The sequence below is a fragment of the Notolepis coatsorum genome, assembly GCF_963971535.1.
Source record: "Notolepis coatsorum genome assembly, chromosome: 18".
NCBI classification, from domain to species: domain Eukaryota; kingdom Metazoa; phylum Chordata; class Actinopteri; order Aulopiformes; family Paralepididae; genus Notolepis; species Notolepis coatsorum.
Window position 1 is genome coordinate 29,468,773 of NC_140182.1, and position 27,070 is coordinate 29,495,842.

Genomic DNA, 27,070 nt, shown 5'->3' on the forward strand with positions numbered 1-27,070 from the left:
TTGCGATGCGCATTTGCCTGATACATGTTGTTGCTTCATGCCGGGAGGAAAGGCATGCTGCATGTTTTCAATTCATTAAATAAAACGGATACTTTTTGCAAGGGTTTACTGACTGTCATACAAATAATCAACCAACTACATACTGTAACTTTTCAGTGCACGTTCTTATTTACATTGTGACAACAGCCTTGTGAGTTCCCGCAATGACCCGCACACAGACATGATGGAATTCAAGTTCAAGTTTGTATTGATCACATATAGGCAGGCTACACATGGCGTATAGGCTACATCATACATGGCAGTGAGATTCATTGTTCTTGTATAACCCCTCGTATTATTGTTTATATAGGCTACCCAATACTGACATCAAAATAGATTGTATGCCTCTAGAAATCATATGCAGCAGGTAGAAAATTGACGGAAAATCCGTCGCGATTTGGAATAAAATTGAGGAGAACTTTAATCCCTGGGTATTAATCAAACAAAACGGAAAAAGGCAGTCATATTCCAGCACGGTCTTTATTAGTGTTTGCGCTGCCCAGGCAGCAATGGTTAATAGATATCATATCCGACATCACCGTACGTGTACACGTCTGTCAGCCTGTCTCATAACACGCTTCCCTCGGTTTAGTCCATTCTTCCACATTTCATGGGGGTGTCCATTACCGTATATGGTTAATCGGGGCGGTTTTGGTATGCAAATACGTGAAAGTGTGCACGAGCCACGGCGTAGGACCAAGGTGATATTTATCATGACAGGTGTGCGTAGAACCTGTGTACGCACGTGTGATAAATCCCGTTTTCTTTGTGCGTGCACAGATTCTAAATTCTGTGCTTAAGTATGGAAATAGAACATTTTCTACGTCACGTTGATGAATGAGGGCCCAGGTGTTTGAATCCTATACTGTGTGCTCTTATCAGCCAACTGATGCTGACTGCCAGATAGAGCCTGTAGGATGTCTGTAGTCTCTAGACTACAGTCTAGCTGTGTGTAGTCTCTAGTAGGCTGTGTCTAGTCTCTAGTAGGCTGTGTGTAATCTCTAGTAGGCTGTGTCTCTAGTAGGCTGTGTGTAATCTCTAGTAGGCTGTGTCTAGTCTCTAGTAGGCTGTGTGTAATCTCTAGTAGGCTGTGTGTCTCACAGCCTACTATAATAATAATTATTATTATTATAGCCTACTATAATAATAATAATTATTATTATAGTAGGCTGTGTGTAGTCTCTATAGTAGGCTGTGTGTCTAGTCTCTAGTAGGCTGTGTGTAGTCTCTATAGTAGGCTGTGTCTAGTCTCTAGTAGGCTGTGTGTAATCTCTAGTAGGCTGTGTCTAGTCTCTAGTAGGCTGTGTCTAGTCTCTAGTAGGCTGTGGTTGTTCCCCACCTAGGTTATCTAACTATTGCGCTGCTGCAACTAGAAACACTGTCCTGGCCTGCTTCTAAGTTCAGTGGCCTGACTGCATAAAAAAAAATATATATATTATATCTTTTTTGGATTTATTTATTTAATCAACTGGCGACCCCCACTTTGGGAGCCCCTGCTCTAGTAGGCTGTGTCTTGTCTCTAATAGGCTGTGTCTCTAGTAGGCTGTGTCTCTAGTAGGCTGTGTCTCTAGTAGGCTGTGTGTCTAGTAGGCTGTGTCTAGTCTCTAGTAGGCTGTGTCTCTAGTAGGCTGTGTGTCTAGTAGGCTGTGTCTAGTCTCTAGTAGGCTGTGTGTCTAGTAGGCTGTGTCTAGTCTCTAGTAGGCTGTGTGTCTAGTAGGCTGTGTGTCTAGTAGGCTGTGTCTAGTCTCTAGTAGGCTGTGTGTCTAGTCTCTAGTAGGCTGTGTCTCTAGTAGGCTGTGTGTCTAGTAGGCTGTGTCTAGTCTCTAGTAGGCTGTGTGTCTAGTAGGCTGTGTCTAGTCTCTAGTAGGCTGTGTGTCTAGTAGGCTGTGTCTAGTCTCTAGTAGGCTGTGTGTCTAGTAGGCTGTGTCTAGTCTCTAGTAGGCTGTGTCTCTAGTAGGCTGTGTGTCTAGTCTCTAGTAGGCTGTGTCTCTAGTCTCTAGTAGGCTGTGTGTCTAGTCTCTAGTAGGATGTGTCTCTAGTCTCTAGTAGGCTGTGTGTCTAGTCTCTAGTAGGCTGTGTCTAGTCTCTAGTAGGCTGTGTCTCTAGTCTCTAGTAGGCTGTGTCTAGTCTCTAGTAGGCTGTGTCTCTAGTCTCTAGTAGGCTGTGTGTCTAGTCTCTAGTAGGCTGTGTGTCTAGTCTCTAGTAGGCTGTGTGTCTCTAGTAGGATGTGTCTAGTCTCTAGTAGGCTGTGTGTCTAGTCTCTAGTAGGCTGTGTCTAATCTCTAGTAGGATGTGTCTTGTCTCTAGTAGGCTGTGTGTCTAGTCTCTAGTAGGCTGTGTCTCTAGTCTCTAGTAGGCTGTGTCTAGTCTCTAGTAGGCTGTGTCTAGTCTCTAGTAGGCTGTGTGTCTAGTCTCTAGTAGGCTGTGTGTCTAGTCTCTAGTAGGCTGCGTCTAGTCTCTAGTAGGCTGTGTGTCTAGTCTCTAGTAGGCTGTATCTAGTCTCTAGTAGGCTGTGTGTCTAGTCTCTAGTAGACTGTGTCTCTAGTAGGCTGTGTCTCTAGTCTCTAGTAGGCTGTATCTAGTCTCTAGTAGGCTGTGTCTCTAGTAGGCTGTGTCTAGTCTCTAGTAGGCTGTGTCTAGTCTCTAGTAGGCTGTGTCTCTAGTCTCTAGTAGGCTGTGTCTCTAGTAGGCTGTATCTAGTCTCTAGTAGGCCTGTGTCTAGTCTCTAGTAGGCTGTGTCTCTAGTAGGCTGTGTCTAGTCTCTAGTAGGCTGTGTCTCTAGTCTTTAGTAGGCTGTGTCTCTAGTCTCTAGTAGGCTGTGTCTAGTCTCTAGTAGGCTGTGTCTAGTCTCTAGTAGGCTGTGTGTCTAGTCTCTAGTAGGCTGTGTCTAGTCTCTAGTAGGCTTTGTCTCTAGTCTCTAGTAGGCTGTGTCTAGTCTCTAGTAGGCTGTGTGTCTAGTCTCTAGTAGGCTGTGTGTCTAGTCTCTAGTAGGCTGTGTCTAGTCTCTAGTAGGCTGTGTCTAGTCTCTAGTAGGCTGTGTGTCTAGTCTCTAGTAGGCTGTGTGTCTAGTCTCTAGTAGGCTGTGTCTAGTCTCTAGTAGGCTGTGTCTAGTCTCTAGTAGGCTGTGTGTCTAATCTCTAGTAGGATGTGTCTAGTCTCTAGTAGGCTGTGTCTTTAGTCTCTAGTAGGCTGTGTGTCTAGTCTCTAGTAGGCCTGTGTGTCTAGTCTCTAGTAGGCTGTGTGTCTAGTCTCTAGTAGGCTGTGTCTAGTCTCTAGGAGGCTGTGTGTCTAGTCTCTAGTAGGCTGTATCTAGTCTCTAGTAGGCTGTATCTAGTCTCTAGTAGGCTGTGTCTCTAGTAGGCTGTGTCTAGTCTCTAGTAGGCTGTGTCTAGTCTCTAGTAGGCTGTGTCTCTAGTCTCTAGTAGGCTGTGTCTCTAGTCTCTAGTAGGCTGTATCTAGTCTCTAGTAGGCTGTGTCTAGTCTCTAGTAGGCCTGTGTCTCTAGTAGGCTGTGTCTCTAGTCTTTAGTAGGCTGTGTCTCTAGTCTCTAGTAGGCTGTATCTAGTCTCTAGTAGGCTGTATCTAGTCTCTAGTAGGCTGTATCTAGTCTCTAGTAGGCTGTGTCTAGTCTCTAGTAGGCTGTGTGTCTAGTCTCTAGTAGGCTGTGTCTCTAGTCTCTAGTAGACTGTATCTAGTCTCTAGTAGGCCTGTGTCTCTAGTAGGCTGTGTCTCTAGTCTTTAGTAGGCTGTGTCTCTAGTCTCTAGTAGGCTGTATCTAGTCTCTAGTAGGCTGTATCTAGTCTCTAGTAGGCTGTGTCTAGTCTCTAGTAGGCTGTATCTAGTCTCTAGTAGGCTGTGTCTAGTCTCTAGTAGGCTGTGTGTCTAGTCTCTAGTAGGATGTGTCTAGTCTCTAGTAGGCTTTGTCTCTAGTCTCTAGTAGGCTGTGTCTAGTCTCTAGTAGGCTGTGTGTCTAGTCTCTAGTAGGCTGTGTGTCTTGTCTCTAGTAGGCTGTGTGTCTAGTCTCTAGTAGGCTGTGTCTCTAGTCTCTAGTAGGCTGTGTGTCTAGTCTCTAGTAGGCTGTGTGTCTAGTCTCTAGTAGGCTGTGTGTCTAGTCTCTAGTAGGCAGTGTCTCTAGTAGGCTGTGTCTCTAGTCTCTAGTAGGCTGTGTGTCTAGTCTCTAGTAGACTGTGTGTCTAGTCTCTAGTAGGCTGTGTCTCTAGTCTCTAGTAGGCTGTGTCTCTAGTCTATAGTAGGCTGTGTGTCTAGTCTCTAGTAGACTGTGTGTCTAGTCTCTAGTAGACTGTGTGTAGTCTCTTATGTAACTGGTTTGTTATGTAGTGTAAGGGGCTGAGGGGAATGGTGATCAATGGATGCTATGTTCCTGCCTGTTGGCTCCCCCCAATGGAGAGAAGAAGACTGACAGCTGCACACATGCAGACACACACACACAGCTGTCTTTCAATTAGCAATCAGCATGCCTCTCAAAGAGGACAGACCAAGAACATCAGAGGGTGTCTTGGAATGGAGAGTGGGAGAGCTGTGGGGAGACAACCAAACTGTGAGTTAAACAGCCGGTAAGCCGGACAGCGGCCCGGCCTAGTTAAAGACTGGACTATAGCAAAGACAATTCGGTGCTTCACTGGGAGCCAGTATGATTTTTGTTTGTTTCTTCATTTTCTGTTTTGTTTAAATAAATGCCCCTGGCCATTGTCCAGCGGGGAGCTAAAGCTGTTTGACTGTGTGTTTGATTATTTGTACAACCATATTGCACCTTCCACCTACCCCTGTCTGCTACCTTTGTTACAGTAGGAATATGTATTCTGAAAACGTGTGTCCCCTGAACTCTTGTTCAGAAAACACTGCTGTAGTTGCACCAGGTTCCAGGCTGCGACCCCGGCCAAGACACCGCCTGCCCAGGGCCACATCTGATCCCGTTGACTTGCAGCTAGTTTTCATAGAGACTTTCTGTAGGACATTGTTCTCAACGACAGACATCATCAGTGTTTGACTAGATATGAATATGGAAGCAGGTTAAACATACACGTCCTAGTCTATTTATTTACCTGTGTGTGTGTGTTTTAGCATTATGTGCACTGATGCTAGTGTGTGTGTGGGTGTGCATGCATGCATATCTACATTCAAACTTTCATATGCGTGTGCTTGTATACTTTGTGTACTTGTGTATATTGCAGGTGTGTGTATGTGTATGTGTGTGTGTGTATATATCTACATTCAAACCTGCCAGTGTGTATGTGCATTTGTGTGTATGTGCATGTGTGTATGTGCATGTGTTGTGTATGTGCACGTGTGTATGTTTGTGTGTATGCGCATGTGTGTATGTATGTATGTGTGTGTGTGTGTGTGTGTGTGCACGTGTGTATGTTTGTGTGTGTATGTGCATGTGTGTGTATGTGTGTGTGTATATATCTACATTCAAACCTGCCTGTGTGTATGTGCATTTGTGTGTATGTGCATGTGTGTATGTGCATGTGTTGTGTATGTGCACGTGTGTATGTTTGTGTGTGTATGCGCATGTGTGTGTATGTGTGTGTGTGTGTGCATGTCTGCATGCATGTCTACAAAATTTGTAATGGGCTTGCACCGCTCTATCTATCCGATCTCATCTCTCGATACTCGCCCGCTCGTGCTCTGCGCTCACAAAATGCGGGGCTTCTATCGATTCCTAGGGTTAAAAAGAAATCCGCCGGCCACAGAGCCTTTGTCTACCGCGCTCCCTACCTGTGGAACAAATTACCTGCCATTGCCAGGGGGCGCCTGCTCTGTCGAAGCTTTTAAATCCCTGCTTAAGACCCATCTTTTCTCTCTCTCCTTCAACCTACCCTGATCTCACCTGGTCGGGGACTGACCCTTAGATTAATCTGTCTAGTTTAGTTAGGATGTCTATTTGCTTCCTTGTCTGCTTTTCTGCAGACATGGGAGAACCTTTTAACCTCTGTCTCTGTCTCAACCGGTCCCATGGAACAGCTTCATACCGTCTTCTGTCTGGCCTGCAGTGCTGAACCCTCTGAGTGACGTCTCCTGCCCCCACGGGGCATACGGCCCTGAGCTATTGTCTTGTATCTCATCCTGTACCCATACGCTTGCAGTAGTTCTATCTATTACTCTATTTCACAATTTTCTTACATACTATGATTCTACTGTCACCATGTATGCATATGCTCACTACATTTATTGCTCCATCTCCGCCCACTACAAACATGGGAACTCTCTAACCCCCTCCTATTGCTAGGTTTTAGTGAGTTTTTCCTTACCTTCGCGTGGGGTATGTCTGGGAGTGTTGCATTTATTTTGTGTGTGTGTGTGTGTGTGTGTGTGTGGTGTGGTGTGGTGTGGGTGTGGGTGTGTGTGTGTGTGTGTGTGTGTGTGTGTGTCTCTCTTACCGCGGCGGCTGCCAGATGTCCATATGAGGCATATACGGAATTTATGTTGATTGCGTTGGCCAGGAACGCTGTCAGGTAGAGCAGGGTCGCCACAGCGTTGTAGACCATCCTCTAGAACACACAAAACATTCTGTCAGGTAGAGCAGGGTCCAGCCTCTAGAACACACAGAACATTCTGTCAGGTAGAGCAGGGTCCAGCCTCTAGAACACACAGAACATGCTGTCAGGTAGAGCAGGGTCCAGCCTCTAGAACACACAAAACATTCTGTCAGGTAGAGCAGGGTCGAGCCTCTAGAACACACAGAACATTCTGTCAGGTAGAGCAGGGTCCAGCCTCTAGAACACACAGAACATGCTGTCAGGTAGAGCAGGGTCCAGCCCAGGGGTGTTTTTAGGGTTAGATTATGATGAATTAGAGATGAATACTGAATAACTAGAATCATTAGAGGTTCTCAAAGTGAGGTCCAGGTCCATGAGAGGGATCTGGGCAGTCCCCATAGAAAATTCAAAGTTAACAGGACCAAATCATCAGTTTCTTATTTATTTATTTAACCTTTATTTAGCCAGATAAAACATTGATCTGGTCCAAGAAGCCCCAACAGGAGTACAAATATACATATATACACATATATATACATATATATATATAATATATATACATATACTGTACATACATACACACATATACACCAATAACAAAATAAAAACAGTTAACACTATGATCGCCGGGGACGAGTTAAGACGTCATTCCTAGCCATGCTCATTCTGCCGAAGACGCCGTAACTCGTCTTTGATGTCAATATTTCAAAAATCTGTCATCGAAATCATATTTCCTTTCCGGAGCCCTGAGATGTACTGGTGAGCTCCACTCAACTGTCTAACGGTTCGAGAGCGCCATCTGGTGGCCGATCGGCAGATCGGCCAAGAGGGAGGGGCGTGCCAAACAGGAAGTGCTCATCCATATGTGCTCCGGGCACTCGCGATCGGTAGCCGGACTCCATCTCAACACACTGGATGATCAATCGCTCGCCCTAACTCAATAAACAACGTTATTTGGACGTATATAGTATTATACAACCTGGAAATGGTTCATCAGGATCAACATCCCATAATCTAAAACGGTCTACTCCACGCTGATCGTCCAACGGCGCGAGGAACATACGGTAAGATTCAGCATTATTTTCTAACATATTCCATATAAACTGCTATGATGAACATATGACCCACTCTGGATGAATCATCTAACGCTGCCCACGGAATTATAAACGATCCCCCGCCCATCCGGTCATCATCAGATCATACGTAGATCATTCTAGAAGTACGTCCAGTTGAAATTTTTTATCTCGCGCCGATCGCTACCAAACTGTATTTCATCATCAATATAATGCATTTAGGGCTATAAATCACGTTCTGAAGAAAACGATAAAAACATACTTATACTTTAGACCATATTTTAGTATGAATATGTGAATGAAAAAGTTTAACGTTGCTACACCCTGAACAATACATATAGGACATTGAATGGGCCATAATAATGGCAATGTAGCAATAGAATTTAAAAAGTTATAGCCCTGCAAAGAAGGGGAACTTCTCCATAGACAAATAGAGCTGGTGAGGGATGGTAAATTATGAATTTAACCCATGGCGATTAAAGTGTTAAGAATCATACACATAAGCAAATAAACAAACAAACAAACAAACATATGCACAGCCTATGTACAAAAGAAATAAACAGTTCGTCTCTAGTCTTTACAGTTTTCTTCAATTGCATAAACACTCAAATCAAAAGTATTACACAATTATCAAGACCTTACACTCAAGGAGCAAAATATAGGCCCAGATTTGCACCCCTACAATGTCAGCCTCACACTTTTTGCAAAACAATACACAGTGATTTGCAAAACACTAAACACACTTGCATTACATTAGACACAGAATGTCAAATTACCACACATATGAGCCAATTGGTTAAACAGCCATCAGATGCACAAACACACCATTGCTTAATTGTAGATACACCAATCAGGTTTAAGCACTATAAAAATGCAGCAGGTGAGTTCACCTGTGTTCTGAAGGATCAGATTAAACCGAATATATATATTTATTTATATATATATATTTAATTGTATTTGTATATTCCCTGATATCCCTTGTATATTCCTTGTACAATATGCATTGAATATCCCTTCTAGTCTACTGAACATCCCATAATAGTCTCCATTCTACCATTGGACGAGACCTTGGTGCCAGGTCGCCATACCCCTCAGACCAGGTTCAATCGTACCGCTCAACATGTATGGACAAGTCCTAGTTCCACGTAGGAATATGTCTACCGCACCACTAATGGTACTATTTGTTCATAGTGCGTATATATACTGCGCTATTAAAGTAGAGCTTTCTTTTAGTCCAGTTCCTTACCCTCCAACAGAGTGACAGACGCAAAAGCCTCCCCGCGAACCACGTGTGGGCAGTAAGGCCAATTCGGCCCAGTATCGGCATTGAGACATCGTGTATATTAATATTTGAATAGTCATATTTGGCACTATATCGTCGAGTTGGACGTATTCTATTAAGCTAATAATAGTCTATTCATATGTAGTGCCTCGTGCGGTAAGAGTTCTATAGTAATCAGCACCCCCATCGTTTCGGGCATCAGCTGGACGCTTATCCAGGGTGGTTGACCCCACGTGAAGCTGCACCCGAGGAGCTCCAGGCCAAAGAGCGAGTGGACCTGTATATTGGATTATTCTACCGACGACGGCTAGCCTTCCCCGGCTTGGATTATGCTTTGAGTACTTTGATTATTCTATGGATAAAGGCCAACACTGCGGTGTGTTGGAAATACCCCCCCCCGGAGAGGACGACAGGTGAGAAGACGCTCTACACGACGAGGTCGCCTCACGTCTCTCCATCGTGGACCGGAGGACGCCGGCCACAGAGAGTCCAACTGCTTTCATCTGTGGATCGAGGATCGCTGGGCACCGGGTCGCACGACTGTGGGCTCTCCCAGGATACCCTCGGCCAGACGGGATACAGCCAGACTCTACCCCCCCCCCTCCAGCTGTCCTACAAGCAGTCGGAACCTTCCCCTAGTGTATCCAGCTATATAATCATTCAAGTATCATTGCTATTGTTCCCTAAATATTCCAGGTTGTATATTTACCGCCTGCGCAATCAGAGATTGGACATTCGATATTGATCTACCTACGAATACTCATTTGCCATAAAAGTGCATACTATTTCAAATCATAAATGTAATTAAGTGATCGTTGTACATACCTTTTGCTATGTATTATTATTAAACGCAGACTTTCGACTTGGTACATTTGTGTTGGATCCGTTTCATCAGGTGGGAGTGTTTATCATAATTATTTATACCTAGTACTGGGTGGCCAGAGTCTAAAGTACAAGAGGTAGTGGTAGTAAGTATCATATCTAACAATACAGTCAGGGAATTGTACCCCTCAGTTACAACCTGTCTTCAACCAAAATGGAAGGAGAGTGAAGTACTGTACACAGAGAACGTGAAAATATACAATACATCCACCAAACACTACACAAGACAACCAATGATGCAGACTGATGAAAATATACATTTTCTCCCATTTTCCCAATTCAGTCAACATGGAGAATCACAACAAAAAATTATCTTGCCAGATCCAGCTAGGCAAAGAGATAATGTCTAGTATTTACTGTTTACATTTTTAAAAAAAATATTTTTTTTACTGTAATTTTAACCTGTACTGGATACAGTATTTTATGTTTGTCTGATATTTGCTGAGCTTACAGTGTTATGCACATAGTAGCATGAAAACTGGGACATGTATTGTTGTGATTCTCCATGTTGAAATGTTGACTGATTTGGTTATATGGAGAGAACATTTATATTTTCATCAGTCTGCATCATTGATTTGGGTATATGGAGAGAAAATGTAATTTTTTTTTATCAGTCTGCATCATTGATTTGGGTATATGTAGATAAATAAATTATATTTTCATCACAGCATTGGTCTTGTGTAGTGTTTGGTGAATTTATTGTATATTTGCACATTCTCTGCGTACTTCACTTACAGTACTCTAATCACTGAGAAGTAGAATTGCTAAATGTGTTTTAGGTTAAGCACAGCAGTGTGTGTAACTGGTTCAAACCAGGGGCGGAGCTATAGGCGCGGCTGGGGAGGCAGCTGCCTTAGGGCCCGCCCACCGTCTGGCGGGAGGGGGGGCCCGGGCCCCGGGCCCAGGCCCGGGACTGAATGGAGTTGCCGTTCGCGTGTGGGACTGGATCGAACACAACTGGTGGTAACGGCAACTGGGACTGGTGCGTTTGTTTTGATTCTAGGCTCCTCCCGTTTTGCCAGTACTGTGGTACGAGTACGACTGATAGCGTGTGGTTTAGGAACAGGGCGTTTTGCACAAATCCAGCGCTCCCTTTCCTTGGCTGTGACGTAGCCATGTAAATCTCACAAGCAGCGCGGAGGTGATATTTTTCTCTGATGTCGCGTTCACGTTACGTGGGAAGAATCGGAAGAATCAGCTTCCGACTGGGAAAAACCATTCACGTCAGCCTCCTAGTTGTAATTCCTACTAGGACATATGGGATTTTTTATAGACCCCGATATCTCCCACTTCGCGTCACGAATTGCGGAAGTATGGATGTGGGCGTTTTGATCGAGTCAATGCGTGAAGGCTTCCTAGTTGTAGCAACGAGATGTCCTCTGGTTCTTCCGCTTCTTCCCACGTAACATGAACGCGACATCAGAGAAACATATCGCAAGCTATGTTCAACATAATAAGTCACCTGAAACATGAATGAATGAATGAATGAAAACTTTATTAACAGATTGCAGAATGGGTACAGTACAGTACAGCTCAATACATACAATTGTTAAGGGGATGCAGACCAGAGAAAGACTTTCGTCTTGTTTACATCAGGGTCCCCCACATCACCACCGCTACCATGGTGTATTAAAATCCGACGACGCCGAGCAGCTAAAGGGGACATTTACCGAGGACCAGCACAAAGTGTGGATATATTATGATTTAACAAGTCTTATCTGTCCAGGACGATGACAACATTATTGCAGGTAAGCTAACTAGTACTACTAACGTTATCACGCTAGCTTGGATGCTAACTAACGTAATGTGAATGAATGAATGAATGAATGAATGAAAACTTTATTTAACAGATTGCAGAATGGGTACAATACAGTACGGCTCGTTAAGGGGATGCAGACCAGAGAAAGACGTTTGTCTTGTTTACATCAGGGTCCCCCATTTTCAATTCATAGTGATCATAGAAAACATATACGTTACCACCTAGCCACAATCTATGGTATTTCTAGGTTACCACATGGGTGGCGCACGTGAACACTTTGTGAATTATGTGAGGGTGTATCATGATGATGGTAATTTGGCACTTAACGAACGTTACCTATCTCTTTGCCGTTTTGCATAGTGCACTGCATAGTACCAGAGATGACAAAAGTTATGTGGTAACATAGGTCGCATCACTGCCAGTAGTCGGCATATTACCCAATTCTGACTCTGGTATTAGTCAACTAACGTACTGTTAGCCAGCTACTGTAATAACGAAACTGAAATATCTAATGATGATAGTCAATCATAAAGACAGAAAACACTCTCATCACAGACAAGCTGGATCTGGCCAAATACCTAAACATGTCATGGTGAATGAATGAAAACTTTATTTAACAGATTGCAGAATGGGTACAATACAGTACAGCTCAATACATACAATTGTTAAGGGGATGCAGACCAGAGAAACACTTTCGTCTTGTTTACATCAGGGTCCCCCATTTTCAATTCATTATAACATAATGACATACAGATAGACAGTAGTGCTACATCTATACATGACATACCAGATTTGCAAATACAGTACTGTTTGTGATACGAAAAGAGTCCAGAAAAGAGAGTATATACATTTGACGTATTATTATTGTATTGTGATATGTTTTGTTTCATGTTGGATTTTTTTTTTTTTTTTTTTTTAATAATAATACAATAAATATCGGGGGGGGGGGGGGGCCCGAGCTGTCAATCTCGCCTCGGGGCCCGTGGGGCATTCCAACCGCCACTGGTTCAAACAGAATCAAGTCATATGAAACGTGTGTTTCATATGGTAACAAAATGTAGTTTTTATAAATTAGTGTATGGTTTTGACAAGCGTTTAATTTAGCAAAGGATCTGATGTGTTCTGATAATTGTGTGTGTGGTTGTGCTAATTGTGTCTTTTGAAACACTGGGCCCCGTTTTCAAAATCATGCTTAGGCAATCGAAAAAAAACTGTATTGTGTGTTACATTATATACATATGTTTCAGTCTTCTCATAAAAAAAATATTCGATTTTTGGGTCTTTTCCTGCCTTTGGTCCGCTTTGCATTCACATCTCAAATGAACCGCAGCAGGGTTCACTTGCAAGAGTGAATGAGCTTTCACACCACCCCAAACCAACCGGACTATCCGAGGAAATGAACCAGGGTTCGATTAAAGCTTATTATAGGACACTGGACATGGGTATGGATGGCTCCAGGGGCTGCTGCGTTAAAGTGCACATCTTCAATATCTGTACTATTTAAAAGCACAGTGCAGGACACACTCAAAGGTTATCGCACCTCAGAGATGGCAGTGGACATGTATGACAGGACAAAGGCCATATGTAATGGCCTTTGGATTGAGGAACATACTACCAGCCAAAGGAGGAAGCAGAAAAGGATGGACGAGTATGTAGTTGAGTCATCTTGTGACACAAGCTCAGACCTCAGCTCAGAGACTGTTCTATCCAGTCGTCGACAGAATGCTGCAAGAGCTTGAGAGCAGGTTCTCATGAGTTGGATAACAACTTATGAGAGGCATACAGGCATGTTATCCAGCCTCAGACCAGTTTCTCTCAGTGGAATTGCTGCAACCCCTCGCCACACATTACAATATCCAACTATTGCCAGAGGAGATCACAGTTGCAAAGTGTTTCCTGGTCAGGACAGGCAGAGATGCAGTCCCTACTATCCAAAGTGTCTTTTCCCTCCTGGATAATAATAATAATAATAATAATAATAATAATAATAATAATAATAATAATAATAATAATAATAATAATAATAATAATAATAATAATAATAATAATAATAATAATAATAATAATAATAATAATAATAATAATAATAATAATAATAATAATAATAATAATAATAATCATAATCATAATAATAATAATAATAATAATAATAATAATAATAATAATAATAATAATGCATTTGATTTATAAGGCGCCTTTCAGGACACTTAAAAAAAAAGTCCACAAATCTGTGAATGAAAAAATTATAGGATCAAATGAAAACTACTTACTAAAAATGGATGTTTAAAAGTACTAAAAACCAACAAAAAATACCAAACACTAACAAACATTAAGCACAGACAATGTGGCACATGTGTAGGACGTGTTAATTAATGATGTGTGGCACCTGTGTAGGAAGTGTTAATTAATGATGTGTGGCACCTGTGTAGGAAGTGTTAATTAATGATGTGTGACACCTGTGTAGGAAGTGTTAATTAATGATGTGTAGCACCTGTGTCGGAAGTGTTAGTTAATGATGTGTGGCACCTGTGTCGGAAGTGTTAGTTAATGATGTGTAGCACCTGTGTAGGAAGTGTTAATTAATTATGTGTAGCACCTGTGTAGGAAGTGTTAGTTAATGATGTGTAACACCTGTGTCGGAAGTGTTAGTTAATGATGTGTGGCACCTGTGTAGGAAGTGTTAGTTAATGATGTGTGTCACCTGTGTAGGAAGTGTTAGTTAATGATGTGTGGCACCTGTGTAGGAAGTTAATTAATGATGTGTAGCACCTGTGTAGGAAGTGTTAATTAATGATGTGTAGCACCTGTGTAGGAAGTGTTAGTTAATGATGTGTGGCACCTGTGTCGGAAGTGTTAGTTAATGATGTGTGGCACCTGTGTCGGAAGTGTTAGTTAATGATGTGTGGCACCTGTGTAGGAAGTGTTAGTTAATGATGTGTGGCACCTGTGTAGGACGTGTTAATTACTGATGTGTGGCACCTGTGTATGACGTGTTAATTAATGATGTGTGGCACCTGTGTAGGAAGTGTTAATTAATGATGTGTGGCACCTGTGTAGGAAGTGTTAGTTAATGATGTGTGGCACCTGTGTAGGAAGTGTTAGTTAATGATGTGTGGCACCTGTGTAGGACGTTAATTAATGATGTGTGGCACCTGTGTAGGAAGTGTTAGTTAATGATGTGTAGCACCTGTGTAGGAAGTGTTAATTAATGATGTGTAGCACCTGTGTATGAAGTGTTAATTAATGATGTGTAGCACCTGTGTAGGAAGTGTTAATGAATGATGTGTGGCACATGTGTAGGACGTGTTAATTAATTATGTGTAGCACCTGTGTAGGAAGTGTTACTTAATTATGTGTAGCACCTGTGTAGGAAGTGTTAGTTAATGATGTGTGGCACCTGTGTCGGAAGTGTTAGTTAATGATGTGTGGCACCTGTGTCGGAAGTGTTAGTTAATGATGTGTGGCACCTGCGTAGGAAGTGTTAATTACTGATGTGTAGCACCTGTGTAGGAAGTGTTAGTTAATGATGTGTGGCACCTGTGTCGGAAGTGTTAGTTAATGATGTGTGGCACCTGTGTCGGAAGTGTTAGTTAATGATGTGTGGCACCTGCGTAGGAAGTGTTAGTTAATGATGTGTGGCACCTGTGTAGGAAGTGTTAATTAATGATGTGTAGCACCTGTGTAGGAAGTGTTAGTTAATGATGTGTAGCACCTGTGTAGGAAGTTAATTAATGATGTGTGGCACCTGTGTAGGAAGTGTTAATTAATGATGTGTGGCACATGTGTAGGACGTGTTAATTAATGATGTGTGGCACCTGTGTAGGAAGTGTTAATTAATGATGTGTGGCACCTGTGTAGGAAGTGTTAATTAATGATGTGTAGCACCTGTGTAGGAAGTGTTAGTTAATGATGTGTGGCACCTGTGTAGGAAGTGTTAATTAATGATGTGTGACACCTGTGTAGGAAGTGTTAATTAATGATGTGTAGCACCTGTGTCGGAAGTGTTAGTTAATGATGTGTGGCACCTGTGTAGGAAGTGTTAGTTAATGATGTGTGGCACCTGTGTCGGAAGTGTTAGTTAATGATGTGTGGCACCTGTGTAGGAAGTGTTAGTTAATGATGTGTGGCACCTGTGTAGGAAGTGTTAATTAATTATGTGTAGCACCTGTGTAGGAAGTGTTAGTTAATGATGTGTAACACCTGTGTCGGAAGTGTTAGTTAATGATGTGTGGCACCTGTGTAGGAAGTGTTAGTTAATGATGTGTGTCACCTGTGTAGGAAGTGTTAGTTAATGATGTGTGGCACCTGTGTAGGAAGTTAATTAATGATGTGTAGCACCTGTGTAGGAAGTGTTAATTAATGATGTGTAGCACCTGTGTAGGAAGTGTTAGTTAATGATGTGTGGCACCTGTGTCGGAAGTGTTAGTTAATGATGTGTGGCACCTGTGTCGGAAGTGTTAGTTAATGATGTGTGGCACCTGTGTCGGAAGTGTTAATTAATGATGTGTGGCACCTGTGTAGGAAGTGTTAGTTAATGATGTGTGGCACCTGTGTCGGAAGTGTTAGTTAATGATGTGTGGCACCTGTGTCGGAAGTGTTAGTTAATGATGTGTGGCACCTGTGTCGGAAGTGTTAATTAATGATGTGTGGCACCTGTGTAGGAAGTGTTAGTTAATGATGTGTGGCACCTGTGTAGGACGTGTTAATTACTGATGTGTGGCACCTGTGTATGACGTGTTAATTAATGATGTGTGGCACCTGTGTAGGAAGTGTTAATTAATGATGTGTGGCACCTGTGTAGGAAGTGTTAGTTAATGATGTGTGGCACCTGTGTAGGAAGTGTTAGTTAATGATGTGTGGCACCTGTGTAGGAAGTTAATTAATGATGTGTGGCACCTGTGTAGGAAGTGTTAGTTAATGATGTGTAGCACCTGTGTAGGAAGTGTTAATTAATGATGTGTAGCACCTGTGTATGAAGTGTTAATTAATGATGTGTAGCACCTGTGTAGGAAGTGTTAATTAATGATGTGTGGCACCTGTGTAGGAAGTGTTAATTAATGATGTGTGGCACATGTGTAGGACGTGTTAATTAATGATGTGTAGCACCTGTGTAGGAAGTGTTAATCAATGATGTGTGGCACCTGTGTAGGAAGTGTTAATTAATGATGTGTGGCACCTGTGTAGGAAGTGTTACTTAATTATGTGTAGCACCTGTGTAGGAAGTGTTAATTACTGATGTGTAGCACCTGTGTAGGAAGTGTTAGTTAATGATGTGTGGCACCTGTGTCGGAAGTGTTAGTTAATGATGTGTGGCACCTGTGTCGGAAGTGTTAGTTAATGATGTGTGGCACCTGTGTAGGAAGTGTTAATTAATGATGTGTAGCACCTGTGTAGGAAGTGTTAGTTAATGATGTGTAGCACCTGTGTAGGAAGTTAATTAATGATGTGTGGCACCTGTGTAGGAAGTGTTAATTAATGATGTGTGGCACCTGTGTAGGAAGTGTTAGTTAATGATGTGTGGCACCTGTGTAGGAAGTGTTAGTTAATGATGTGTGGCACCTGTGTAGGAAGTGTTAATTAATTATGTGTAGCACCTGTGTAGGAAGTGTTAGTTAATGATGTGTAGCACCTGTGTAGGAAGTTAATTAATGATGTGTAGCACCTGTGTAGGAAGTGTTAATGAATGATGTGTAGCACCTGTGTAGGAAGTGTTAGTTAATGATGTGTAGCACCTGTGTAGGAAGTTAATTAATGATGTGTAGCACCTGTGTATGAAGTGTTAATGAATGATGTGTAGCACCTGTGTCGGAAGTGTTAGTTAATGATGTGTAGCACCTGTGTAGGAAGTGTTAGTTAATGATGTGTAGCACCTGTGTAGGAAGTTAATTAATGATGTGTAGCACCTGTGTAGGAAGTGTTAATGAATGATGTGTAGCACCTGTGTAGGAAGTGTTCATTAATGATGTGTGGCACCTGTGTAGGAAGTGTTAGTTAATGATGTGTGGCACCTGTGTAGGAAGTGTTAATTAATGATGTGTGGCACCTGTGTAGGAAGTTAATTAATGATGTGTAGCACCTGTGTAGGAAGTGTTAATTAATGATGTGTAGCACCTGTGTAGGAAGTGTTAGTTAATGATGTGTGGCACCTGTGTAGGAAGTTAATTAATGATGTGTAGCACCTGTGTAGGAAGTGTTAGTTAATGATGTGTAGCACCTGTGTAGGAAGTGTTCATTAATGATGTGTGGCACCTGTGTAGGAAGTGTTAATTAATGATGTGTAGCACCTGTGTAGGAAGTGTTAATTAATTATGTGTAGCACCTGTGTAGGAAGTGTTAATTAATGATGTGTGGCACCTGTGTAGGAAGTGTTAATTAGTGATGTGTGGCACCTGTGTATGACGTGTTAATTAATGACGTGTGGCACCTGTGTAGGAAGTGTTAATTAATGATGTGTAGCACCTGTGTAGGAAGTGTTAATTAATGATGTGTGGCACCTGTGTAGGAAGTGTTAATTAGTGATGTGTGTCACCTGTGTAGGAAGTGTTAATTAATGACGTGTGGCACCTGTGTAGGAAGTGTTAATTAATGATGTGTAGCACCTGTGTAGGAAGTGTTAATTAATGATGTGTAGCACCTGTGTAGGAAGCGTTAGTTAATGATGTGTGGCACCTGTGTAGGAAGTGTTAATTAGTGATGTGTGGCACCTGTGTAGGAAGTGTTAGTTAATGATGTGTGGCACCTGTGTGAAGCCTGATGTGAGGCTACCAGGTACTGTACATGAGGGCCGTTTTGGCCAAACAGACAAACAGAGGAGTCTTCACCTGGGTCCATAAGTGTTTTGTTAGTTCTGTGTATTATTGTGAGTTATTGTGGAACTCATTTTGTATTGTAGGTATAGTGTATTTTGTTGTGTCACTGTTTTTTTAAATAATGTCACCTCTGCACTGTGGGAGGCCGGCGAATAAATAACACCAACTATACTTTTTCCGACTACGCCATTGTTTGTGGGAGTTTCCAAGGAGTTCTAGAGAGAATCCCACCAAGACGTACTTCTGGTATCGTGAGTACACACAACTTCAATGATCATGAGGCAGAATTGTTACAATAAGCCGATAATCCATTTTCCCAATGATAAATCCGGGTGGACCTCGCAGGCGGTCCAAAGTGACGTCAGACTACACCTCCCTATACCGCCTGGGGGCCAAGTCAGCCCCCCCTCCCTCCCTCTACCTACCGTCAGGTCCCAGGGGACGAAGGGTAGCTTCTGGTGAACTCCAGTCAGCAGGATGAAGAAGAGGATGGTGGTTAACAGCCACAGGGTGACGGCCACAAACATCACCCAGCCGTACGCTGATGTGGCATAGTATGAACTGGCTATCAGAGCCCACTGGAGCAGCCCCATAATCTATAGAGAGAGGGGGGGGGGGGGGGAGAGAGAGAGAGAGAGAGACTAAATATTAGAGGCCATATTGTGCTTTTTATATTTCCTCTTTACCTTTAGTATGTTATGTTGTATAGCTGGAGGGGCATGTAGGTAGTCTGCTGTGCTATATATACAGACCGCTATAGATACAGACTGCTATAGATACAGACTGCTATAGATACAGACTGCTATAGGTACAGACTGCTATAGGTACAGACTGCTATATATACAGACTGCTATATATACAGACTGCTATAGATACAGACTGCTATAGGTACAGACTGCTATAGATACAGACTGCTATAGATACAGACTACTATAGATACAGACTACTATAGATACAGACTACTATAGATACAGACTGCTATAGATACAGACTGCTATATGTACAGACTGCTATAGATACAGACTGCTATATGTACAGACTGCTATAGATAGACTGCTATAGATACAGACTGCTATAGATACAGAATGCTATAGATACAGACTGCTATAGGTACAGACTGCTATAGATAGACTGCTATAGATACAGACTGCTATAGATACAGACTGCTATAGATACAGAATGCTATAGATACAGACTGCTATAGATACAGACTGCTATAGATACAGACTGCTATAGATAGACTGCTATAGATACAGACTGCTATAGATACAGAATGCTATAGATACAGACTGCTATATGTACAGACTGCTATAGATACAGACTGCTATATGTACAGACTGCTATAGGTACAGACTGCTATAGATAGACTGCTATAGGTACAGACTGCTATAGATAGACTGCTATAGGTACAGACTGCTATAGATACAGACTGCTATATGTACAGACTGCTATAGATACAAACTGCTATAGGTACAGACTGCTATAGATACAGACTGCTATATATACAGACTGCTATAGATACAGACTGCTATGAATAGACTGATGTGCTATAGATACAGACTGCTATAGATACAGACTGCTATATGTACAGACTGCTATATGTACAGACTGCTATAGGTACAGACTGCTATAGGTACAGACTGCTATAGATAGACTGCTATATGTACAGACTGCTATAGGTACAGACTGCTATAGATAGACTGCTATATGTACAGACTTCTATAGATAGACTGCTATATGTACAGACTGCTATAGGTACAGACTGCTATAGATACAGACTGCTATATGTACAGACTGCTATAGATACAGACTGCTATAGATAGACTGCTATAGGTACAGACTGATATATGTACAGACTGCTATATGTACAGACTGCTATATGTACAGACTGCTATAGATACAGACTGCTATAGATAGACTACTATAGGTACAGACTGCTATAGGTACAGACTGCTATAGATACAGACTGCTATATGTACAGACTGCTATATGTACAGACTGCTATAGGTACAGACTGCTATAGGTACAGACTGCTATATGTACAGACTGCTATAGGTACAGACTGCTATATGTACAGACTGCTATAGGTACAGACTGCTATAGATAGACTACTATAGGTACAAACTGCTATAGGTACAGACTGCATCTGAACAATTATACAAAGACTGAGGGTTTGAGATATTTGTACTTCTCTTGAGTATTTTATGGCATTTTATATGTTTTCTTCACTATTGGAACCGCTATAGAGGTGTGATAGTATCTTACTTCTTACTATCAGAATCAGAATCAGAAAGGTCTGTATTGCCAAGTAATTTTCACATAGTACAAGGAATTTGATTTGGTTGTTTTTGGTGCGACATTGACGGGAAAAAAAATATATGGAATATAAACTAAATTTACATTTACATTTACATTTAGTCATTTAGCTGACGCTTTTATCCAAAGCGACTTACAAGTTCTGTACGACAAGTCATCAGGAAGGGCACAACTCTATCAGCTGAGTAACGATGTTCATCAAAGTGTTGCGTGCTACAGTGTAGGTTAGTTTATTAGGACAAATGCATGACAGTAAGGTTACAGAGGATCTACTTCTATGTGGGCTCCCTTCTTTTCCTATGTTGAGAGGATCCCAGACTGATACTCACTCACACAATACCCTTGGTACACTACCCACTCATCCCTCCCCTTCAAACTTTCTCCTTTGATGCACCAAATCAACACCAGAGTTGGTTGACCTATTAATCGCTGTACTCACCTTTTCAAATGTATCAACTTGTTTAAAAAAAAATAAAAAAAAATTACTTTTAATTTTTATTTATTATTATTTACTTTATTTTAATTTTTTTTATATATATTTCTTATTACCATTACTATAATCTCTCTCTGAAACAGTTTTTGTTTGTCTGCCTGTCACTTTGTCTTGATGTCTGCTGTCCTTTGTATTCTGTTTTGTGTTTCAAATAGAACATTTTCAAGTACATATCATTTGTAAATGTTGGTTGCACTGGAAAAAAACCCAATAAACAGATATATATTAAAAAAAAAAGATTAGTTAGGGTTACACACACACACACACACACACACACACACACACACACACACACACACACACACACACACACACACACACACACACACACACACACACACACACACACACACACACACACACACACACACACACACACACACACACACACACACACACACACACACACACACACACACACACACACACACACACACACACACACACACACACACACACACACACACACACACACACACACAACGCGTTCAGGTACAACACCGCTTAAAGGTGCTCACCCTGTCCACGGTAGCCCCGTTTATCCACAGTGGTGTGTGTGTGTCCTGCTGTGTTCTCCTAAAATCCACGATCAGCTCCTTGGTTTTATCAATGTTCAGGAGCAGGCTGTTGTCCTGACACCAGCGTGCCAGTACATCAACCTCCTCCCGGTAGGCCTTCTCGTCGTTGTCAGAGATCAGCCCCACCACCACTGTGTCGTCCGCAAACTTCACTATGGAGTTGGAGCTGAACCTGGCCACACAGTCATGTGTGTACTGTAGAGAGTGTGTAGAATACAGCAGGGGGCTCAGAACACCCTGGGGGGACCCGATACTCAGGGTGATGGTGTTGGAGGTCTGACCCCCCACCCTGACCACCTGAGGCCTTTCACTCAGAAAGTCCAGTATCCAGGCGCTCAGAGCGGAGCTCAGACCCAGCTCAATCAGCTTGTCCACCAGTCTGGTGGGGACTATGGTGTTGAACGCTGAGCATAATAGTCAATGAACAACAGTCTCACATAGCCCCCCTTCTGGCTGTCTAGGTGAGAGAGGGTGTTGTGTAGTACCTGAGAGACCGTATCGTCAGTGGACCCGTTTGACCTGTATGCAAATTGCAAAGGGTCCATATCACTGGGGAGGGAGGCACAATGTAATCCTTAACCATCCTCTCAAAACATTTCATGACCACAGAGGTGAGTGCCACCGGTCTGTAGTCATTAAGGCCTGCTGGAGAGGATTTTTTTTTTGGACACCTTGAAGCAGGCAGGGACCACGGACTCAGCCAGGGATAGATTGAATATGGTGGTGAACACTGGGGCTAGCTGGTTAGCACAGGACTTAAGTATACGTCCTGTTATCCCATCTGGGCCAGCTGCTTTTCTGGTGTTCACCCTCATAAATGCTCTTTACCTACCCACTCAAACAAGACAGCTTTACTCGTATAAGCTAATGAGTACTCAAACATAACAGATTTATTGGAAGAACAAAGTGAGACGAATCTGCAGTCTAAGCTCCCAGGAGACCAGAGGCTGCAGATCTAGAAGGTCATGATGTTTCCTAAAGGAGGCCAGAAGCTGCAGATCTAGAAGGTGTTTCCTAAAGGAGACCAGAGGCTGCAGATCTAGAAGGTCATCATGTTTCCTAATTATTGTTCCTTATTACATGGCGTTTTCACATTCGCCGAAATGCTTGCTTGTGATTGGTCAATAGCCCCCCGACAGCGGTCATTATTTTTCAATAATGACCGCTGTGGGACAATAATGACCGATGTGCGCAGCTGTTCGCAATCAAGCCCACATCAGTGCAGCAAATCAGACACACCTGCCGCGACTGCACTGACAGCGGAGTGTGTGTATTACAGCGGAGCCAGAACAGAGGCTGCCCGCGATAATAATAATCACTTTATTTGGGCTGACAGAGCCACAGAACAACTGCGATTTGTCAAATGAATTAGGTATATTGTTAGTAAGTTAGCCATGTAATAAGCGGGATAATGTATAGCTTTACTCGGTCATTGTCGCAAAATAATTGACCTTCACTGACGTTTAAAACACCTCGCCGAAGCGGCTCGGTATTTTAAACTACGTGTCGGTCAATTATTTTGCGACAATGACCTCGTAGCTATACATTATCCCTTACTTAACATACTGAATACATAATAGTATATGAATTACCCCCATTATCTTTTTTTAAGTCAGCTTTATAAATAAGAACTGAAAATGTGTTTTAAAATGTCACTTCACGGCGTCTGTGCAGCCTTGTTTATTCACTGTGTCCATGGAAACGACGATGAACGCCATAAAGGTGTGGTTTCCTTACACACACAAAAGAGATAACTACATCACTGCATAACTCCTAAATGTTCAGACAAGCTGAATATTTGGCTATTTGTGATACTATGTATACATACAATTCAAAGTTATTACATAATTTTCTTTCAATCTAATTTGGTCGTGGAGGTCCGTTTTTTGTTTCAGGCAGTGTATCGTAACATAACCTGTAGAGGTCAATGGTTCGTGGATTTAAGAGAACCACACAAATGTTCCGTGCAAGGCCTCTCTATTCTAACCTCACAACTTAATCCACACTCCTACACAGAGCTGCCTCTACACCTGTACGTCACACAATCTGAAACACACTCCTACACAGAGCTCTACACCTGTACGTCACACAGCCTGAAACACACTCCTACACAGAGCTTCCTGTACGTCACACAGCCTGAAACACACTCCTACACAGAGCTGCCTCTACACCTGTACGTCACACAATCTGAAACACACTCCTACACAGAGCTGCCTCTACACCTGTACGTCACACAATCTGAAACACACTCCTACACAGAGCTGCCTCTACACCTGTATGTCACACAGCCTGAAACACACTCCTACACAGAGCTTCCTGTACGTCACACAGCCTGAAACACACTCCTACACAGAGCCGTCTCTACGCCTGTACGTCACACAGCCTGAAACACACTCCTACACAGAGCCGTCTCTACGCCTGTACGTCACACAGCCTGAAACACACTCCTACACAGAGCCGTCTCTACGCCTGTACGTCACACAGCCTGAAACACACTCCTACACAGAGCCTCTACCCCTAGTCCAGTTATGCTGCTCTGATTACATCCTCTTGAAGTTGGCAGGCTTAACACTCACATTATCTTCATCAATGTCTTCCTTGTTTTCTATGCAAAATATCTTTCTTCCAAGTCACTAGTAACTGATGGGTTCAGATAGATGTAGTGGAGTAAAAGTACAGATAGATGTAGTGGAGTAAAAATACTGTTAATTTGGTAAAGTACCTAAGTAGCCTATGTGACGGATCATATTGGTCTGCGTTGCGTTTTGATGTTAAATGAGAATGTCCCGAGGGGGAGTTGAACAGGGGGCTCCCGCGTCCGCGGGCGACGACACAGGCCGCTGCACTAAGAAGTGAATTCACTCCTAACTACCGTACCTATGCGTCTGTTAACCCTGTTATGGGGAAGTGAGTTTAATTTACCAGCCCGCACTGCCACAGTTACTCGTCAACACACCTGTTTCCATGACTGTGGACATACCCACAGGCTTCCCCGTTACACTCACCTCCCTAAACTCACGCCCCTCAGGACATCCGGGTCACTGGGCACCACTGTGACGGATCATATTGGTCTGCGTTGTGTTTTGATGTTAAATGAGAATGTCCCGAGGGGGAGTCGAAGAGGGGGCTCCCGCGTCCGCAGGCGACGACACAGGCCGCTGCACTAAGAAGTGAATTCACTCCTAACTACCGTACCTATGCGTCTGTTAACCCTGTTATGGGGAAGTGAGTTTAATTTACCAGCCCGCACTGCCACAGTCACTCGTCAACACACCTGTTTCCGTGACTGTGGACATACCCACGGGCTTCCCCGTTACACCTACATCACCATTATATTTAAGTACAGTATTTGAGTAAAAATACTTTGTTACTTTCCACGACTGTGGCCAGGGTTAGAGTACTGGTCCTAAAACCTTTTAGAAGACACATATGCTAACTGTGGCCAGGGTTAGAGTACTGGTCCTAAAACCTTTTAGAAGACACATGCTAACTGTGGCCAGGGTTAGAGTACTGGTCCTAAAACCTTTTAGAAGACACATATGCTAACTGTGGCCAGGGTTAGAGTACTGGTCCTAAAACCTTTTAAAGGACACATGCTAACTGTGGCCAGGGTTAGAGTACTGGTCCTAAAACCTTTTAGAGGACACATGCTAACTGTGGCCAGGGTTAGAGTACTGGTCCTAAAACCTTTTAGAAGACACATGCTAACTGTGGCCAGGGTACTGGTCCTAAAACAGAACAGAACAGAACAGAACAGAACAAAACAGAGCAGAGCAGAGCAGAGCAGAACAGAGCAGAACAGAGCAGAACAAAACAGAGCAGAGCAAAGCAGAACAGAACAGAACAGAGCAGAGCAGAACAGAACAGATCAGAACAGAACAGAACAGAGTAGGACAGATCAGAGTAGAACAGAGCAGAACAGAACAGAACAAAGCAGAACAGAACAGAACAGAACAAAGCAGAACAGAACAGAGTAGAACAGAACAGAGCAGAGCAGAGCAGAGCAGAATAGAACAGAGCAGAACAGAACAGAGCAGAACAGAGCAGAGTAGAACAGAACAGAACAGAGCAGAACCGAGCAGAGTAGAACAGAGCAGAACAGAGCAGAACAGAGCAGAACAGAGCGGAACAGAACAGAACAGAACAGAACAGAACAGAACAGAACAGACACAGAACAGAACAGAACAGAACAGAGCACCACTAGTGTCTTCCAGTGAAACCACTCACCATCTCTGCCAGCATGAGCCAGGCCCGGATGCTCTTGAGGAAGGCCATGTCCACCCGGCTGGCGGCGTCTGCGGCCAGGCCCCTCAAACTGTTGCCCCCACCCTGGGGTTGGGCTTGGGCCGCGCTGGTCTCCGTGGCCACCTTGGACGGGAAGTCTTCCATGATGACCGTCCTGTGTCCACCGACTACCCAGAGAAACGCCTGCTTTAGAGGAGTCTGGGGTTTGGGTTTATTCTGAGCAGCACCACACAGAAACCTCCGTTCACAGAATCTTGGTTCACTTCCCACGGTGCTCTTTCTTGCCGTGGCTCGGTTACCTTGTTGTCGATGAGACAGGCTGCTTACTGTAAATCCAACCGCCGTCCGTCAGGAAATGATGCAAAGAAACCAATTGGAAGATAAAGATGTCAAAAGAGAACTGTTGGTCAGCTGTGCTGCGCAGTACAAACTGTTCAGTACAAACAGCTCAGTAGCCTACAATAGCCTACAAAAAGCCCAGTAGCCTACAAACAGCTCAGTAGCCTACAAACAGCTCAGTAGCCTACAGTAGCCTACAAACAGCCCAGTAGCCTACAAACAGATCAGTAGCCTACAAACAGCTCAGTAGCCTACAAACAGCCCAACCTCAATAAAATAATCAAATCCCTGTGTTCCAACCGTTGTCCAAAACCTTGAATTCTTGTTGTAAAGTAGAATATAGGTTGTAAAACAAAGTTCCAGGTAACTTGGCTACAGAACAGAGATGATGATGTCGTCACCTGAGCAAACAGGAGACCTCTCTCTCTCTCTCTCTCTCTCTCTCTCAGGCGCCTCCCATCTGCTGCTCTGTGCGTCTCCAGCAGGTGTGTGGTGGAGGTGGGGCCAAACCGCTCTGTTATCGTCTGGGGAAGGAGGGAGGGAGAGAGGAGAGGAGAGAGAGAACAGAGGAGAGAGAGGGAGGGAGAGAGAGAACAGAGGAGAGAGGGAGGGGAGATAAAGGAGGGAGAGAGGGAAGAGAGAGAGAACAGAGGAGAGAGGGAAGGGAGAGAGGGAGGGAGGGAGAGAAAGAAGGGAGAGAGGGAGGAGAGAGAGAACTGAGGAGAGAGAAAGGAGGGAGAGAGGGAGGGGTGATAA

The 27,070-nt window shown here is 43.2% G+C and overlaps 1 protein-coding gene across 1 annotated transcript in view; it reads right to left on the reverse strand.

Moving 5' to 3' along the window:
• The window catches only part of LOC311245619 (plasmolipin-like), a 48,056-nt gene extending 21,486 nt beyond the window's left edge, over window positions 1-26,570 (reverse strand). The window contains exons 1-3 of the mRNA XM_084335528.1: window positions 25,958-26,570; window positions 18,769-18,939; window positions 6,440-6,550 (exon numbers count right to left, since the gene is read on the reverse strand). Coding sequence (XP_084191654.1) covers window positions 6,440-6,550; window positions 18,769-18,939; window positions 25,958-26,119 — 444 coding nt within the window. The 5' untranslated portion in view covers window positions 26,120-26,570. The remainder of the gene's footprint in view (window positions 1-6,439; window positions 6,551-18,768; window positions 18,940-25,957) is intronic.
• Window positions 26,571-27,070: the final 500 nt, after the last annotated feature.